The following is a 19,082-nucleotide window of genomic DNA, read 5'->3' as shown; positions in this document are numbered from 1 at the left end:
CTTAAAAAAAAATAGATTTTATTTGTTTATTTGACAGAGATCACAAGTAGGCAGGGGGGGTGGAGCAGGCTCCCCGCTGAGCAGAGAGCCCCATGTGGGACTTGATCCCAGAACCCTGAGATCATGACCTGAGCCGAAGGCAGAGTCCCAACCCACTGAGCCACCCAGGCGCCCCAGACAAATAAAATCTTAAAAAAGAGAGACTCTATATTTAAAAACAAAACCAACCCCACAAAAGTTCCTAACCTCGATATTATTACAGGATTTTAATTCTTTTAAAGAAATACAGCTGTGTAGGTAAGGTGAGTCATCAGTCTGCACACCTCTGCCCCCTCCAACCAGCGGTGCCTCTCCCTCTTCCATTCGCTGGTCCCCTGCCCACCTTTCTGCTGCCCTGTCTTGTCACCAGGGACTTCCACGTTGCCGAATCCAGTGGCCTCCTTGGCCTTCCCCGTGTCCCCCCTGAGCAGCCATCACCGGACACCGCTCTCACCTTCACGCTCGCCGCCACCTCTTCCACCACCATCTGAACAAGGGCTTCAGGGGGCGGACTGTAAAACCTCGAAGAGTATGTGAGATTTCAGCATTTTTGCTGCTTTTTAGAATGAACTAGGCTAGAAAATGCTGGAAGGTCTCGCCCAGTGGTGAACAAGGTTGTTTGAGGGGTTGGGTGTGTTGGATAGCCTGCTGCGTGAGGACAGTCACTGGGGTGCTCGGGCTCCGTGTGGTTCCTCCTTGTCCGCTGCGTGCCAGCTGTGTACGCGGCCTTAGATGCTGAAGGCTTCGTGGCCCGGACCTCCGGCCCCTCCGAGCTCATTTTGTCCTCTTCCTCCCAGGTCGCTCTGCTCCACTGCGGGGCCGGGGGGGAGGGGGCTCCCAGTTCCTGGAATGTACTTGCTTCTCACCCCTCAGGAGTCCGTGTCACCGTCTCCTTAGAAGCAGCCACCCCGCCCCATCGTGTCCCCACAGTGTCCCCAGCCTGTGCCGCCCTTGCGCACTCTTGTCTGCTTCCGGCTCTGGAAGGGGGTCCCCGCAGGCGACGGTCGTGCCTTGTTCTTCTTTCCCTGGGGCTCACCACAGTGCCAGGCACGTAGTGGACATCCTGTAAATATTTGGGGGCTGAATATATATGAATGTTTCTGAAGCCAGAGTAAATCGTTTCAAGTAGAGGGTAGGACCTTCTGTCCTGAGAGCTGGGACCCGCTGTGGTTGGGTGGCTGGGCCTGGGCGCGCTGGGCAGGGGACTGGGTCATGCGGGCCCCACCCTGTTCTCTACCGGGCGCTCCTTTGCTGTGCTCGCTCGCACGGAGCGGGCAGGAAGCTGTGTGCAGACCCGGCAGTTACAAAAAGGCTTCCTGTAGCTGACGCACTCGTCCCGAGATCACCTGCTCTCCTTCGTCCCGAGATTACCTGCTCTCCTTCCGAACCCACGCACTGGGCGTGCCTCTTGACCCGTCTTTCTTAAGCTTTTTCCTTCGTTTCTCCCTCCACGTTCTTCCCTCCGCGCACAGCTCCTCCTCCTCCGCACTGGGAATAGATACCGAACTGCGGTATTACATGTGAACAAAGAGATCCCTTGTTTGCTGTGTTCAGAGCAATGCCGAAGAGAATTGCAAACTTTCCAAGTCTCGGTCCAGCTTCTCGCCACCATCCCGGCGACAGGCTGACTTGGCTCTGGGCAGTGTGTGTCCAGTCCAGTGACAGCACGGCCTGTGAAGTCTGTTCCCGGTGGCCTTTGTCCCGAGCAGACGTGGCGCCCAGCACGCTAAGCCTCCTGAAGGAGCGCAGTGGGGCTTCACCTCTGTGAAGTTCGCAACTTCAAACTCTTCAAACTCGAGGGCTGGTTTAGTATGTGTTCTATACGGTGCCCGCCCTGACGCCGTTGGGCTCAGTCACTATACCCGGAGGGAAGCTGAAAAACACAATTTTAACTTTCATGAAACCTGGATACCTAGACAGGAGAAATCCTGATGGGACTCTGAGATCCTGCAGCCGGTGGGAGGGGGTCCGGCTGGCTGAGGGCAGCGCAGGGCGCCCAGCGGCAGCCTGCCTGCTGCCGCCCACTGGAGCCACCGGGTCCTGCCGTGCCAGGCCCGCCTTCACCACAGCACGTCACTCCGTGCGGGTTCCAAGTGAAGAGTTGGAGAAACACCTTGCAGAGCTGTGCACACTCTCCTGCAGGCGTCTCTGGTGTCGGACATGGGGTCAGCAGTGACCTTACCTCCTCCGGGGGATTCCCCTCTCAAACCTGCCCATAGCTTCGTGGACCCGACAGATGAGTGCTGTGTTGATATTGTCTGTGTCTTAGTCTCCTTGGGCAGCTATAACAGACTCCTCGGGGCTGCCAGCAGCAGAGCCTTGTTTCGTACCAGGCTGGAGGCTGGAGGCCAGGGTGCTGGCACAGTTGGGTTCTGGGCCTGTGGGTGCTGCCTTCTCCCTGTGTCCTCACGTGGTGGAGAGACAGAGGGAGGGACAGCAGACTCTGGGACGCTTCACACTGATCGCGTGGACGCACTACACTCATGACCTCATCTGCACCATCACATTGGGTTGGGTTAGCGTGAATCTGGGGAAGACACAGTTTTTAGCTCGTAGCAGGCCTAGCTACAAAACTGCAAATGAGTTTTGAATAAACAATAAAAATCAGGCCTCACCAGGTGGTCAGACCATAGTTGTGGGTGACACAAGACGGTGGCCAAACTATAATTTTGGGAGGTTACCAGACTGGCAAATCTGTTTGCTCCCCGAAATGTGAAAATGACCAAATTACTTTTTCCTCTAGTGTGGTTCCACGTCCTTTGGAAAAATAATTTCTCTGTTTTCTTTTCTATAACTTAGTGTCCTGTCGTTGCTGAGTAGGTCCTGTTGGTGTGTGTGTAGGTTGTTTTGTTTTTTGTTTTGTTTTGTTTTTTAGATTTTAAGAGAGCACAAGCAGGGGAAGCAACAAGAGGGAGAGGGAGAAGCAGGCTCCCCGCTGAGCAGGGAGCCCGATGTGGGGCTCGATCCTAGGACCCTGGGATCATGACCTGAGCTGAAGGCAGATGCCTAACGACTGAGCCACGCAGGTGCCCCCACGTGTGTGTTTCTATAACTTGAGTTTAAGAGCTGTTTCACTGTGGGCAGTGTTTCTGCGGGATCCTAGTCCCCAGGGTGCATTGCCTGACAAGGTGTGAGTAAGGATCACCTGAAAGCATTTTCTAGCCATGCTTGTCGGCCCCTCCTCAGACACAGTGGCCTAGAGGCTCATTTGCTGTTTAATGGCAAAGAACTAAAGAGTGAATTTAAACTGAGACCAAAAGATAGTTTTTGAAGACAGGATCATTCTAGATCCCACATGGATTATTAGGACCGAAGGTAGCATATGAGCATCATTGGGTTTTGGCAAGAGACAAACGTTCCGAAGGCTGGGGGGCAGAGCAGAGCACAGGCCCCGTGAATGTGCCATGCCCCGGTGCTCTTTGGACCCCAGAGCAGGCCCAGATTCATCAGTCGTCCTGAAGGGTTGGTTTGAGGCCAGAAGGCCCCTGTGGCTGGTGCACTCCTGCTCCATGCTCTGGGCCGGAAAGCAGGCCAGCCCCCGACCAGAGTGGGTGGCATTGTGGTGGCCTTTGGGAAGATGCCATGGGTGGTACTTGAGAAATTTTTAAATAAATACAAGCAAGAAAATGCCAATAGATACTGTTCTATTTTTGGAGTCAGTGACTCCGCTAAACTTGAATTTTCACGCTCATCAGTATAGTGGGACGGTTGCGAGTGCAGAGCCCCCGGATTACAAGACATCGACCTCGGTTTCTTCGTACTTACAATGTGGGGGCAGGGCTGCTGGGGGTCAGGTAGCCTGCTCGCGTGGGAGCACTTGTGAGCCTGCTCGTAGTCAGCCCTCAGTAAACTTCCGGTGTATTGCTGTCTGTTTCAGGGGGCCGAGGCCATGGTCCTGGAGAGCGTCATGTTTGCCATTCTCGCAGAGAGGTCGCTTGGGCCCAAGCTCTACGGCATCTTCCCCCAAGGCCGCCTGGAGCAGTTCATCCCGGTAAGGGGGGTTCTCAGCTGGTCAGTTGACAGGTGCCGCAGACAAAAGACGGATTCGTGGTCTTGGTCCTGTGGGAGTCTGAGATGTTGTGGGCTGACATAGTAAGTGGGCCTCAGCATTATGAAAGTGTCTCAGAAATAAAGAAAAAATAGATTTCTATTGAATTTACATTAGAACCTCTGTCTTTCCTGCAGAGTGTTCATCCAAATGAAAATAGATATGAAACCTAACGTTCCCTATTGTCCCCTAAAGCTGCTTGCCCTGAACCTTTCCCCTTTCCCCTTGTTCCTCTCAATTTTTGGACCGCCTTTAGAACTCCCTGCTGAGCCCCAGGGCCCTGGCCACACCTGGGTCTTTGCCCGGTGGGGCCGCCACACTACTCTCTGCCTTGTCTCCCAGCTCAGTCCCTCTGCTTGAGTCTCCCCAGCTCCCAGGTGCCTGTCAGCTTCCTCTGACATTTCAGGGCCCAGCTCAAATCCAAGTCGGGACGGTGTGCCTTCTCTTGCTGTCCTGGGGCATTTCTAATACTGCTGTAATATCTTCAGCTGTGAGAGCGCCTCAAGGACTGGGGTCACAAATGGGCTCACACCCTGCGTTGCGTGGCCACCTGTGTGTGCAGGGTTGCCTGGTACAGTCGGGGTTAAACACAGGACACCTGGCTGAAGGGATGCTCGACTTGCCAGGATTCAACCTGTGTTCATCAGGAGGCTGGAGGAAGGGGTCCTAATTGTCTAATCCACTGCCCAGGGGTAGTAGCCTTTTGGGACCTGGGTCCCGGGAAGGGTGCCCCCTGCTGGCTGGTGGCAGCACTGTCTATGCACCTGCCAGCCGGAAGCTGTGTGGAAATCCGCAAGGAGACCCTCACAACAGACCTTCCCTCCCGCCCTGGCACCTGGCTCGCCACCTGGCAGTTTTTTCATTTATAACTGTCCCAGTGAAGACCAAAACCTCCGACTGGCATGAGGATTAAATGGGATAATAAAGTATCTGAAAGTATGCAAAATCGGAAATATTTTCTGTGGGTAGAAGTGGCAACGTCTTAAGGACACAACATTGAGTGAGAAAAGCCAGGTCGTGGAAGACTACACATAGGATAGCACTTGAGTAAAGCCCACTGAAAGCAAACTAAACACTGTTTAAAATATAATGTGTGGTAAGCTTTCTCTCTTTAGGGCAGGTGAAGGACCAGTGAGTACCACCCAGAATGATCGGACTGTCCTGTCCTGGTTCAGGGTCTGTGGGTTGTAGCATCTGTGGGATTGATACTGTGCTAGCTCTGAAATTCTAGCCTCTTCTGTGTATGATGTTTTGTATAGTGAAGATTTTTTGAAGTTCTGTTGAAGTACTAGGTTGAACCACATGAAACTACCAGTCATCAACTATGGCCCGAGAAATGGTGATTTCCTTTGGCTCAGCCTGCTGGCGTGTGTTATTTCCAGGTTTACTCCTGAACACTGCACGGGGTGGGATGCGTTCCACTGCTTCTGGTCCCCACAGCCATTTTCCAGAGGGTATGGAGAGTAGTGACCTCCAAGGACCCTGGTCAGTGTCCTGTCACTGGGACGGGAGCTTGGAACTCTGAAATACGTTCATCTTCGAGCACGGTTGGCCTTAGACTTTCCATGATGCCAAACGAAGTACTGGCATTATTAAAAGCCATGTGAAAGCTGAGTGAGCTGTCCCTAGAGCCGCGTCCCCTGTCCTTGGAGGTTTCCCGAGTGGAGGAGGCTGCGGCTGAGCCCGCTGCTGCCAGTCAGATCTGAGCTTTCCTCACTGGGCTCCCACCATTCGTCGAGACCTCCCTGGCTGGGGGCTGGCCCAGGGCCCTTGCCCGCCTTGTCTGCTCTAGGTCAGAGCAGCCCTGCCAGGGACTCCATGTCATGCTGCTCATTTTATACAAGTCCGAAGGTCAGATGCAGAGGCCTGAGTAGCGAGACTTTGGCCACGTGACTGTGAAGTGAGGATTACAGCCAGAATTGCAGCTGGGTTCTCTCCAACCTGGAGACGCCGCCCCCTCACCCCTGCGGCTGTGGCGCCTCTTTGGGCTTCTGCAGGGGGGCAGTGCGTGTGGGAAAGACAGATCTTGGCTGATGGTGATTTCCTCGGGGGGAGCTGGGGCGCTCGTGGCTTCGTTCAGCCGGGCGCCCTGAGAGCCTGCTCCAGGCCGCGCGGGGTGCTGCGGCCACCGTGGAGGAGGGGGCACGGCCCACCCTGAGCTCCTGGCCGTGCTCCAGAGGAGGACCTGTGCTGAGCACCACCTCTCGGCTGTGCGGGGTCAGCCTGGGGTGTCTGCGCCACTGAAGGAGTTGGACACGGGCTCATGCAGCTGCCATGAGACCCGGAGCCTTCCATGGGGTGCAGGGCGAGCCCTGGTGAGGGGGGAGAGGGGCGAGGGGAGGAGGTGGGGTCCGCCAAAATGCTTACATGTGAGAAGGACCCTCTCACGGTTCAAGGGTTCAAAACAGAATTAGCTTGTGGAGGCATTGAGAAACGCTGTGGCAGTCACTGGGTCGCAGTCTGAGGGTGCGTCGTTGGGGAGGCCCATGCGCCGGCCAGACAGTGGCGCGACCGGCTGCTGGGTCTTAGTTGGGGGGGACATTTGCACCCCTCCAGGCTCCCCAGAGAAGTGCTGTTTTCTGACTCCCTTGTTCCTTCCAGAGCCGGCGCTTAGACACTGAAGAATTAAGTGTGCCAGATATTTCTGCAGAAATAGCCGAGAAAATGGCCACGTTTCATGGTATGAAAATGCCATTCAATAAGGAACCAAAATGGCTTTTTGGAACAATGGAAAAGTAAGTGGTCAAACCGCTTGGCTCTAACTCAGTTTTCGGTTAGCGGCTGCCGGAGGTGCCAGAGTGAGTACGGGTTCACCCCGGCGGCCCTCTGGTCCCTGAGTGGGCAGCCGGGCGGGAGATGAGCTTTCTGGAAAGCCTGCAGCCCCGGGCTCTGTCCCGCTGCTGCAGCGAGGTTGGACTTGGCGGGAGCCCCGCCGGTGAGCCACCGAGAGCCGGGCCGTGATTTTTGTTCTCCTTCCCCTGCCAGGTACCTGAACCAGGTGCTGAGGATTACGTTCTCGGGGGAGCCCAGGCGGAGGCAGCTGCACCGCCTCCTGCGCTACAACCTGCCCCTGGAGCTGGAACACCTGAGGTGAGGCCCGGTCACGGCCACGGCCGAGCCCCGGGGCGGGTCAGGGGAGCCGTGGGGCCGGGGGTAGGGGCGCTGCGCGGTCTCTCTGAGCGCCCGACGGCATCTCTCCCCTCCCTCCTGGGTGTGCATGGCGCTGGTGACATGGAGACTAAGATGGCCTTTGAGGCGCTTGTGTCTTATCAGGAGAGACAGAGATGAGCAAATGTGTCCCATAGCGTCCATTTGTGATCAGAGGTGTGATTAAAGCACAGGCTCAGCCCACCGAGCAGGAGGGTCATGCTCTGGCTGGGGAGGGCCCGCGGGGCGGGAAGAGCTGGTTGTGCACGGTGGGGGGCTGCTGTGGTGCCCCGGGCTGAGCTGCGGCCAGGGGATGGTAGCGCTCTCAGAGCTCACGGTGACAGTGCCGCGGGGAGGCCGCACCAGGGAGGCTGCACGGTGGTGCCGAGCGCCAGTCCAGTCCCGGGCACGGTGGCGTCTGACCCGAGCTGTGATTCCCTCTCCAGGTCGCTACTCGAGTCCACCCCTTCTCCAGTTGTGTTCTGTCATAACGACTGTCAGGAAGGTAAGAACTGCTGCCTGTTCTGTGAGGCCGGGTGTGTGTGTGTCCTTGGAAAGTGGCCTCCAGCGTGTGTGGCAAATGCCAGGTGTCCGTGCGGAGGGGCACACGTGCGTGAAATAATGGGACAGCCGCGTGGTGGGGTGTTGTAGAACTAAGAAAAAGGAGGTCAAGTTTTTATGCTGACCAACAGAAAAATCACCAGGATATTTGAAGAGAAAAAAAGCAAGTTTTAGAAAAATACATGGGTGTTCTCCCATTTTTGTAAAAAACATATACAGAGAAGAGAAAATGAGAACATTCACTAAACTGGGAGCTTGGCCAAAGAACTGAAGCCTCCTGAGTCACATGTGTTCAGATGTGACTCTGGTGCACACGTGACTTTGATCGTCAGAGAACGCGGTAAGAGGCGACTGCCCCGCTCAGTGCTGGGGGCCTTGCGCTGGCTGCACCTCCTCGCAGGTGCCTGAGGCCACCTGCTCTCCTGGGATCAGGTCACTCCCGTGACTTTGGGTTTCTGTGCCTTCCCTAAGGTACGAGGCCGGGTGCCTCTCCGTGTGACGTCAGACGGAGGCCCCACCTAGCTGGGCTCGCTCCCGCCGGGCTGCGGGCCGGCTTTGGGGAGGCTCTGCCTTGTTCTCGCTGTGCTCTCCGTCGCGGCTGGCTCACGTTCCCCTTCGGCCCTTTGCCGGGCTCAGCAGTTTGTTTTTAATTTTGATGACAGTCCCTGTTAAAGACTAGTCATCACTCAGTGCGATAGGTTAGCTTATTGATTAGCAGATTGTTGTTGACCAAGTCGAGCGGGGCGTAAATGTGCGTTAGCCGATGATAGCCAGCTGCGCAGACGTCACCAGAGGGGTCTGAGGGAGGTCTGCTGGCCAGTGAGAGGCTAGATTGGGGGGGCTTGTACATTTACTTTGTTCCGCTGCTCTGGGTGTCTCCTGTTAATGGCCCCTGGACACAGAAGCTGTGTGTGGCAAAGCCTAGAAAGAGCGCCTCCTGCAGAAACCCGGAAAGGGCACAGCCAAAACACTAGCAAAACCTGGCTCACCAGTGCCTACACGCTAGCCGGTAGTGACAGATGCAGGACGCTGCGGCAAGTGGGGGGGGGGTCTGGCCACCCGCTCACTGGGGGTCCAGAATTGAGCCTTATTGGGAATATGGTGGCAGGAACTGCTGCCTGTGGCCTCCTCCTCGGAGAACCAAGTGAGGCAAAGCAGCGGGACGCAGCTGCTTCGCTGCTGGGGCTTGGGTGGGCGGGAACCCCAGCATGCCCCAAGCATTTTCCTTCGTGCCCCTGTGTGGAAAGTCGGGGGTGCTGCCCCAACAAGCCGAGGACGGCCGTCCTTGCTCCTGGGCGAGCGCAGGGCCACGTTGACGTCGGGCTGCTGTGAACAGGGGCCCTTGTGTCTGCGTGACCCTGAGCCTTCTGCTGAGGGCCTGGCCTTGGGAGGCGGAGCTGCTCCCGGCGCTCCACAGCCTGCACCCCCTCACTGTGTGGCCAGGGTTCCCTGACAGGATCACAACCACGCTTGGCCTTTCTGCTCAAGGACTTGCGCCTTCCACTGCCCACACGCCCGCAGTAACCGGCATGTCATCCAACCCCTTTTGCAGGTAATATCTTAATGCTGGAGGGCAGAGAGAATTCCGAAAAGCAGAGGCTGATGCTCATCGACTTCGAGTACAGCAGTTACAATTACAGGTGTGCGGCCGCCCCGGGAGGAGGTTGGCAGCCAGGCCCCCGGCCCCGGGAGTTGCGCACTGTCCTGGCAGCCTGCGGCGGGGCAGGAAGCGGCCTGGGCCTGTTCTGGGCGGGTGGGGGGCAGGTGGCGGTGACTGATCAGAATGCAGAATCTGGTGTTTGTCGGCTTCAGAGATCAGAGGACTGACCTTCTGCAGCCTCTGCCGGCGCTGGTTCTGACTACCCCGGCCTCTCCCTGTCCCTGAGGCAAGTGGGGGGGGGGTCTGGGGGGTCCTCAGGAAGGACCGCTTGCTGCTGGGGAGGGTGCTCACGACTTGGCCTTTTCCCTTCTCAGCCCAGGGAGCCTGGTGGCTGGCAGTTTGCCTCTCTCTGCAGCTGCTCTTGCGTCTTTTTCAGGGGATTCGACATCGGGAATCATTTCTGTGAATGGATGTACGACTATAACTACGAAAAGTACCCGTTCTTCAGAGCGAACATCCTGAAGTATCCCACCCAGAAACAACAGGTGGGGGATGGCGGAGTGCGGGCTGGCGCTAGCTGAACTGCAGGAGTCCGTTTTCTGCAGTTAGCGTTGGTTGCATCTTTGTTTTTGTTTTTTTTCAAAGATTTTATTTATTTGTCAGAGAGCGCGTGCGAGCACAGGCAGACAGAGCGGCAGGCAGAGGCAGAGGGAGAAGCAGGCTCCCCACCGAGCGGGGAGCCCTGGGATCATGACCCGAGCCTAAGGCAGACACTTAGTGACTGAGCCACCCAGGTGCCCCTCATGGCACCCCTTTTTAAATTTAAGAATGGTTATGCAAACCCTGTGGCTCTAAAATGTTAGTCTGTGTCAGGACACAAACTTGACATTTTTATCCCTGGGCCAGAGAGAACATGTGTTCATTCTGTTGGCGAGCACAGTCTGTAGCTCTCCTGGTTTTTTCTAAAAAGCCCGGCCTCTGATCTGCCTCCTGGCCTCCTTGGTGGGGATCTCAGTGCTTCCGGTGTTTCCTGTGTGTGTTTCACTCTGTGCAGACAGAAGTGGTCTTTTGGGCACTGGGACTTAGTAGCTGCTGTGCTGTTACAGTTCCCTTTCCTGTCCTGAGTATGGGGGGCAGGGTCTGTGTGAAGAATCACCCCATGGGGGGCACATCTCGGTGTCCCAGGGTCCTGGGATCGAGCCCCATGTCGGACTCCCTGCTCAGCGGGGGAGGGTCTGCTTCTCCCTCTCCCTCTGCTTCTCCTCACCCTGCTTGTTCTCTCTCTGAAATATATAAAGTCTTTAAAAAAAAGAAAAAGAAAGAAATCACCCTGTGGGAAGGTCCTCCTTGGGAGCCCTACTCCATTCCTCAGCCCGCCGTTGGAGCCGTGGGTTGAGAGTGAGTGGGCAGCGATGTGGAGGCAAGCTGGGCTGGGGAGAGGGTATCCCGAGCCTGCGCAGGGCAGCCGCCCACCCCCTTTGCAATGGCAGCTATAGGGCAGCCCCTCCTGTGGAGCCCCTGCCAGCTCGGCCGTGTTTCCGAGAGGTCAGAGAGGCATGAGGACAAGGTTGTGATGGGTTGCTGCTGACTTCACTCGGGAGAGGTCTCTTGAGCACAGGCCTGTGCCAGGCACAGTGATCCTGTCTTCAGTAGGTCGCCCTCCTCCTGCCGCACTCTGGGGCCGACTGTGACCGGCTTGGGTATGTCCTGAGCCTCCAGGTCACGCATGGGGGGAGGAGGAGACCAGCAGCAGTCTTTGTAAAAGCCTTTGTGAATGCTGGGCAGCCCCAGAGGTGCCACTCTCCAGCCAGGAGTGGGGGGCGGTTCTGCCGGTGAGAAGGCAGGTTCCGCGGCGGCGATGGGCGGCAGAGCCGTGTTGGCGCCCGCGTCCCACAGCCACCGAAATCCAGTTCCATTTTGGTGTTCTGAGGAGCTTTACAAGTCACGGAGAGCTGCTGCTCTTCATTTCCTACCCTTTCTGCGCCCAGTAGGTAATCTCCTGCTTTTCTCTCTTTAGTCTACTAAAGAGAAGTTGTAAAATGTTAAAGCTTTGTCTTGGAATTCCTAAAATAAAGCATCCAAATGAGGTGTGTCATTTCAGAAAGCTCTGCTGGGCCCCGTTAGTCTCTTGCTTGGGAGTTTTTGATCCACGCACATACATGAAACAGGCTTTAGTGGCCATTTAAAAAAATTACTATTTATATCTGGTTTTTTATCTGAAAATTATGCTGGTCGAATAACATGAGTTTGGTGTCCCTTTGTAATTTTCTGGACCAAACTTAGATGAGATGATATTCTTTGAAAATTTGGTAGACTTTGTAAGAAAGCATGGGCCTGTTCGTCAGTAGCTCTCAAAGCAGGGCTCTTGAAGTGCGGCCTAGAATTTGTGGTGAGGGAAGGCCACCAGTTACTGTTTCTTAGGGTATCGACCTTTTCAGATTTTCTATCTTCATTGGCCAATTTGAGCATTCAGTATCTCCCAGAAATTAACCCAGCTAGTGTGGTTCAGGCATGAGTTTTAAAAATGATGCTTGTATTTGAACCCAGATCTGCCAGTGTTCAGTGTCCCCTGCTGACGCCGTGTGCTTCCGTTTCCTCGTGTGCGGAAACAAACGTTCAGGACGGTGGCTGCTACCTAGACTTGAAGAGGCCTGGGCTGTCCCCTTGCCTGGGCCGGGGTTACTCCTTCCAGAACACCTGGCAAGGACAGTGCTCAGACTGGAACACTGCTTTCTGGTGGGAGGGGGTGCCGATGGTGAGAGCCGCCAAGGAGAGGGCAGATGGGCGAGGTGGTGGGGAGGCGGTGCTGGCGTTCCGAGTAGGCGATCAGTTAATGGCGTTTTTCTGGGTAGAGTGCCTACCTGCTGTTTCCTTCTTTATAAAAGAAAGTGAGTAGTGATTTGCTCTGTTTTGGTGCGGTTAGTTAGGTATAGTGTGAGGTCTGAAGAATGGGGGTGGGGGTCTCCTAAATCCGGATTCATGGGCCAGCTGTGCGTGGGACCTGGTAGCACCTCTTCTCCAAACCAGAGTTAGACCTTCCCAGTTTATGGACACACACGTGTCACCCCGGCATCTCGGAAGTGGAAGGCCCCTCAGCATGGTCTCGTCGGCTCCTGCTCTTGCCGGCGCATCTGCCGGGGACCTCGGGCTCCGAGGGAGTGGCTGTGCACCATGCCAGCCTGTCCATGGAGATGCATGATAGAGGCTTACCCTGCTTAGCGACAGGCCGTGCGACACAGTTGTGGAGTCGATTCCACCTGGGTGATTTTGTCCAGAAGTAGTCGTGGTTTCCTCTGCTTATCTTGCTGACAGTGCGGCGAGTCTAGTAGGGCTCTGCCAGGGAGCTGGAGATCGCTGCCCCCCAACAAGCGAGCTTCTGGGCTCCCACCAGGCACCGAGGTCCTCTGGGCTCCACCGGCCGTGTGGGGTCCGCTGGTGCGTTGTGCTTCCTGACACGACTTCTGACAGCTGCTGACACCGTCTGTCTCACCATCACTGACTCTAATGTGATTTTTTTTTTTAAAGCTTCATTTTATTTCCAATTACTTGGCTGCATTCCATAATGAATTTGAAAACCTCAGTAATGAAGAAAAGTCCATTATAGAAGAAGAAATGTTGCTTGAAGTCAATAGGTAATTTTTTTTTTTTTTTTTTTTTTTTTTTTTTGGTTAATTTACAGAATAGCTGTGTGTTTACAGACAATAGTCGGGGTGCCGGCCTGCAGTCATGAGTATTTTAGGAGCTTCTTTATACCCGTACATTTCCGGGACTCATACTCTGTCAAAAACTGCTCATCTGGCACCTCCCCAGATGTCCTCACGCAGCAGGTGCGGCAAGCGGGGTCAGGGTACAGCGTCGGGCACGTGGGTGGCGCACCGCGCTCTGAGCCACACGCTGCAGGACCGTACAAGGCGGTGCCGCCCCCAGCCTGGGCCTTCTTGTCGTTTGGTGCTTGTCAGGTGGTGGGTGCCGTCCAGAAATGTGTTTCTTTTAAAAACGAATTACAAATTCTGAGTGTTGGTTTTGAGTCTTGCTTTTAAACTGTTTTGTCAGTAGATCTCAAAGCAGGGCTGAGAAACTTCTAGATTTTGTGAGAGTCTTTGATAAAAATGTTTAGGTGCCTTTGGCCCCCCCTTGTCCTGTCCAGCCCACTTGCCACAGATCACCTCTTCCTGAAGTGTCCACAACCCCGTTGCCGGGCATGTGGCCACCCTCGCTGTCCCGGGGCTCCCCCTGCTGCCTAGATCTTCCTTCTCTAGTTCCAGCACGGATGGAAATAGAAAAATGGAGGAGAGCCCGACAGAAGGGGTAGCCCAAGACACATGTAGGGGATCGGGGACCACAAGAGAAACAGTTGGGTTTGAGGAGAACACTGAAGCATTCAGGGAATCCCACAGGCACGTCGTAAGGAGAGCTTGGGTTCGCGGCTATGGGGGCCATGGCACGGCATAGAGATGGGGACCGCCAGGCTCTCCCCTCTGCTCTGTTTCACTGCTATGCAAGGGCAGGGGTGAGGGCAAGGTGGCATCCTACCTCTTGGGAAAGCCAGCGAGTCACCAGAGGCCTGCACGTTCCTCCTCTCACTGCACGACGCCTGCAGAGTTGCTGATGCCCTGTGCTCACACCCGAAGCAGAGTTGCTTTCCCACCATAGCGCACGCGCCGCCTACATGGCTTCCTGGCCTCCGTGTGAGTCCTGGGACTGTAGCCGAGTGCCAGGGACAGTTGCTGGGCATGTCCACACTGCAAGTCCACCTGTCCCCAGCCAGAGGAGGGAGAGGCCAGCTGTGGTGCCCCCAGCCTGTTCTCCATCCCCAGGGACTAGAATCCTGTTGAGTGGGCCAGGGCTGAACTAGGTTTGTGCCCCAGTGAGTTGCGGGGCCGCTAGCAGGAAATCCCATCCCTGGGCCTATGGCCGGTGCCACACATCTCACGTGCGTGTCCCGCTTTTGTCATTACAGGTTTGCCCTCGCGTCCCATTTCTTCTGGGGACTTTGGTCCATCGTGCAGGCCAAGATTTCATCCATTGAATTTGGATACCTGGTATGTTCTGGGGTAGTTTTCTCTTCTATTCCCAGAAACAAAATCATTCTCCATGTTTGTGAGCGCTGGCGGGAGAACGCGTGGTCTTCTTCACAGAGGGCTGCCCGTGTCGCCGCATAGCAAACCCACCTCAGCTCCGCGTGTGCTGTTGGAGGTGGCCTCACTCGCAGGGCAGCGGGCCCACCTCCCCTGCTTCAGAGAGCTGCTGTGTGGCCTTGTGGCTCCGATGGGGGATGTAGAAATCAGACCCTAGCACGTAGCCCTTGACTTCAGTCCCTCCTGACGCAAGGGGCTGCAGGTGGGGGAGCGCCCTGACACGTTCTGTGGCTCCGCTCCTCGGCCTGCAGCACCCCGCTTCGAGCCGGCGGCCGGTGCTGACCGGCGGAGCCGTCCTGTTTGCTGCAGGCCGATGTGACAAGACAGGCTGTCATCTTCTTCTAGCCTTGGAAACTGTCCTTGACGTAGACAGTTTTAGCCACGTGTCCAGCCTTCTGCTGCCCCATTAAGGAGTGTTGGTGGCGTGTCGTGGGGTGGGGGCACCGGTCTGGGGTGAGCACCCGGCTTTAGGAAGGTGGGGGGGATGACGAGCCCATTTCACCCTCCAGTCCTGTGTCAGGCTGATTTCTGCTTCCAGGTGGACGGTTTGGTAACGCCCAGATGCTGTTCGGCCAAAGAAGAGGGAATAAGGAATTTTAAAGCAGATGTAGAGCCGTGGTTAAATGATGCTGTTGAGACAAAATACAGGGGTGCCTGGGCAGCTCAGTGGTTAAGCCTCTGCCTTCGGCTCAGGTCATGATCCCAGGGTCCTGGGATCAAGTTCCACATGGGGCTCTCTGCTCAGCGGGGAGTCTGCTTCCTCCTCTCTCTCTGCCTGCCTCTCTGCCTACTTGTGATCTGTCAAATAAATAAATAAAATCTTTTTTAAAATATTGTCAAAGAAGGCAAAGTACACATCAAAAATATTACCAAAGCAAGGAATAATTTCATAATAATAAAGGGATCAGTGAATCCAGAAGATACTAAAAAAATAACCTAAAGGTGTACATACCTGTCTTGCCTCAAAAGACCTAAAGCAAAACCTGAGAAAACTGAGCAGAGAGAGAGGCAGACCCGCAGAGCAGAGGGGCGGAGCGGCGGTGGGGGCGGAGCGGCGGTGGGGGCGGAGCGGCGGTGGGGGCGGAGCGGCGGTGGGGGCGGAGCGGCGGTGGGGGCGGAGGAGGGGCTGCGCGCTAGCTCAGCCTGATGCTGTCAGGCGCCCAGCGGCTGGGTGTAGGTCCCTGCCCATGAATATGGACATTCATCAAGATAGACCGTGGGGCATTGGGAAACAGGTCTCAAGTTGAAAAGAACTGAAGCACAGAGGATATTCTCTGACCTCGTGGGAATTAGGAAAGCAACAACAAAATCTCGAAAATTCCTAATTATTTGGAAATTAAGTAGCACACCTACATAAACCCTGGATCAAAGAAGAAATGAAATAGACAATTAGAAGCTATTTTGAAAAAATTATAATGAAAACACAATATATCAGAATTTGTGGGATACGGTTAAAGCAGGTTTCAGAAATTTGCAGCTTTGAAGGTTATACATTTGTATTAGATAAGGGAGTTCCCAAATCAGTGACTGAAGCTTTTGCCTTAAGCTAGAAAGAGAAAAAACAACCTAAGGCTGAAGTTAGTAGAAGCAGATACAGGAAGGGCGCCTCGCTGGCTCAGTTGGTGGAACATGTGACTCTTGATCTCAGGGTTGTGAGTTCAAGCCCCACATGAGGAGTGGAGCCTGCTTTTAAAAAAAGTAAAGAAAGAACTAAATAAAGCTAAAAGCAGAAATCCTTGAAATAGAAAATGCATGGGGAAAAAAGGGAGAGAATCGGTGAAACCAAAAGTTGGTTCTTCAAAAAGGTCAATACAATTTATAAACTTTGGCTACACTGAGCAACCAAGAAAGAGAAGACACACGTGGCCGGGCTCAGTACAAGGAGGAGACCTCGCTCTGGATGCTATGGACAGTAAAAGGGTAAGAGAATATTATGAATAATTTTATGCCAACGGATTTGACAGCATGCATGAAATGTGCATATTTCTTGGAAGATGCAAGTGACAAAAACTAACCTAACACATGGTCATGTGGTTAATGAATAAATTGAATTCAGACTCCAAAAGCCTCCCTGAAGAATGAACTGCTGGTCCTGGTGAATATCGTCAAACAATTAAGGAGGAAATCATACTGGTTCTGCACAGAGTTTTAGAAACTAAAGACTCATTCGATGAAGCATTGCCCTGATGCTGAGAGGGGTCAAAGACATTTCAAGAAAATGGCAGATCAGTGCCCTTCATGAACAGGACAGAAAAAGCATTATCAAAATATTAGCAGGTATTAAAGGTGACATTGACAGGAAGGTAATGTGATCAAGCGGCATTTATCTCCCGAAGACAGGGTTTAGCCCTTAATTTGACACTTTAAAAACCAGTTAGTATAATTCAGCGTATTAACAGAATGAAGGAGAAAAACCATATTATCTTCTCAGTGAATGCAGGAAAAGCACTTGACAAAATCCAATACCCATTCACCACCACCCCCCCCCAAAAGAAATAAGCCTCCGTAAGTAGGAATGCAAGGGTCCTTCCTAGGCACAGGGCGCGTACGAACCTACCTACAGCTGGAATCGGGAGAGCAGGGCAGGCGCGCCCCTCCCTTGACCCGTGCACCCCCCCCACCGCCACGCCCCCGGGCCCCAGAGCACCTAACCAGCATAGTAAGGCCAGGAAAAGAGATGAAATGCAAAAATACAGGAAAGGAGGAAGAAAAACTGCCTTTATATTGTAGATGACATGATCAAGTACATGAGAAAGTAGGAAAGAGTCCATAGAAATGCCATTTAAGCTGTGGAGTGAGTTTATGGGGGTTGCAGGTTACAAGGGCAGTGCTTGATGATGACCAGCTTTGTTCTACGTTTGAGAAACAGTCACAAATGAAATGTCATTGTGTGTTCAATGGTATAAGAACATGAAATACTTAGGGATGAGATTTTTAATACACGTGCCTGATCTTCCCACTGAGAAGTGTAAGACAATAGCTATAAGAACCTCAATAAATGGACAGCAAGACCACATTTATGGCTTCAGAAGACTCCGTATTAAGAGTCTGTTCTCGGGGCACCTGGGTGGCTCAGCGGGTTAAAGCCTCTGCCTTCGGCTCAGGTCATGATCCCAGGGTCCTGGGATCGAGCCCCGCATCGGGCTCTCTGCTCAGCAGGGGGCCTGCTTCCTCCTCTCTCTCTGCCTGTCTCTCTGCCTGCTTGTGATCTCTGTCTGTCAAATAGATAAATAAATAAAAATCTTTAAAAAAAAAAAAAAAAAAAAAAGAGTCTGTTCTCCCCAAACTGATTTTCACAGTCTCCATGATCCCACAGGCTTTTTGGCAGAAACTGGTAAGTTCTAAAATACACGTGACTGATTGTGCCCGATTTCAAGATGTATCGAGACAGTGAGGTACTGGTGTAAAGACAGACATCTGATGCCTCCAAAACACACTAACACATACAGTCAACTGCTGCGTCACAGAAGGGGCACGGTAATTCATTGGGGAAGAGGTTTGATTTTCAAAACTGATGCGGGAACAGCTAAACAGCCACCTGGAAAAAGTAATGAACCTTGATCTTCTGCCATACACACAAATGAACTTGAAACGGTAACAGACCTAAGTGTAAAAGCATCTGGAAAGCAAAGAAGAAAAGCTTTGTGACCACGATGAAGATTTCTTGGGTTACGTGAAGCACTGACCATAAATGAAAAATGATCCGGTAAGTTGGGCTTAATCAAAATGAAAAAGTTGTGCTTTTTGAATGACACCGTTAAGAAAATAAAAAGGCAAGCACAGAATTGGAGAAAACGTTGCCAGTCTCTAACAAGGACTTGTATCTAGAATACATAAAGAGCTCACAACTTAGCAGGAAACCAGACGCGCTACTGGATAAACAGGCAGAAGATTCGGACACGTCCCAGAAGATAAAAGAATGGCCAGTGAACGTCTCTCGGTCTGACTAATGTCATTGGTCATACACAAAATGCAAATTAAATCCCCAGTGAGCTACGCTGCACACCTATGATGACGGCTCAAACTGAGGACCCCGATGGTACCTAGTGTGGGCGAGGACCCACGCCGCGGGCACTCGCGTGCATTGCTCAGGGGGAGGTAGAAGGTCTGACCCGCCTGGAAGACGGCCTGACCGTACATGTGGCGGGCAGCCCAGCAGCCGCCTGCTTCGGTACTGACCCGAAAGAAGCGAAAGCCTGTTCCTACACCGCGAGCGGCACTCGGGTGCACAGAGCAGCTTTCTGTTCAGTTGCCCCTACCTGGAAAGTGCCTGCCTGCCGGTCAGGAGAAGGGGTATTTGCGCTGTGATGAGCCGTCAGACAAGTCCTCCGCGGGAAATGGGAGTGAACCCCGGGCCCTCACAGCAGCGTGGAGGAATCTGGGAAATGGACCGAATGAAACAAGCCAGACACGGAGGGGCCCACGCCCGGTGAGTCCATTCATGGGAAAGCTGTCTGCGGCGATCGGGGATGGAAGCCGGGTCAGAGGCTGCCTGACGCCACGCGCCGGGGCCCGCGGAAGCCGAGCGTGCTGGGGGGCCTCCGGAACG

The 19,082-nt window shown here is 53.9% G+C and overlaps 1 protein-coding gene across 2 annotated transcripts in view; it reads left to right on the top strand.

Annotated features, from left to right (window-relative positions):
- Positions 1-19,082, top strand: part of CHKA (choline kinase alpha) — a 59,806-nt gene that overhangs the window by 38,898 nt on the left and 1,826 nt on the right. For both annotated transcript variants that reach the window (XM_045065966.1, XM_045065970.1), the window contains 8 exons: positions 3,917-4,030; positions 6,689-6,822; positions 7,073-7,177; positions 7,681-7,739; positions 9,348-9,435; positions 9,832-9,940; positions 12,921-13,027; positions 14,356-14,437. In XM_045065966.1, coding sequence (XP_044921901.1) covers positions 3,917-4,030; positions 6,689-6,822; positions 7,073-7,177; positions 7,681-7,739; positions 9,348-9,435; positions 9,832-9,940; positions 12,921-13,027; positions 14,356-14,437 — 798 coding nt within the window. The remainder of the gene's footprint in view (positions 1-3,916; positions 4,031-6,688; positions 6,823-7,072; positions 7,178-7,680; positions 7,740-9,347; positions 9,436-9,831; positions 9,941-12,920; positions 13,028-14,355; positions 14,438-19,082) is intronic.

Source organism: Mustela putorius, unplaced genomic scaffold (assembly GCF_011764305.1).
Source record: "Mustela putorius furo isolate JIRA1106 unplaced genomic scaffold, ASM1176430v1.1 tig00000127_pilon_pilon_pilon, whole genome shotgun sequence".
Lineage (NCBI taxonomy): Eukaryota > Metazoa > Chordata > Mammalia > Carnivora > Mustelidae > Mustela > Mustela putorius.
Note: the sequence above shows the minus strand (reverse complement) of the source record. Positions and strands in the feature narration are given on the sequence as shown.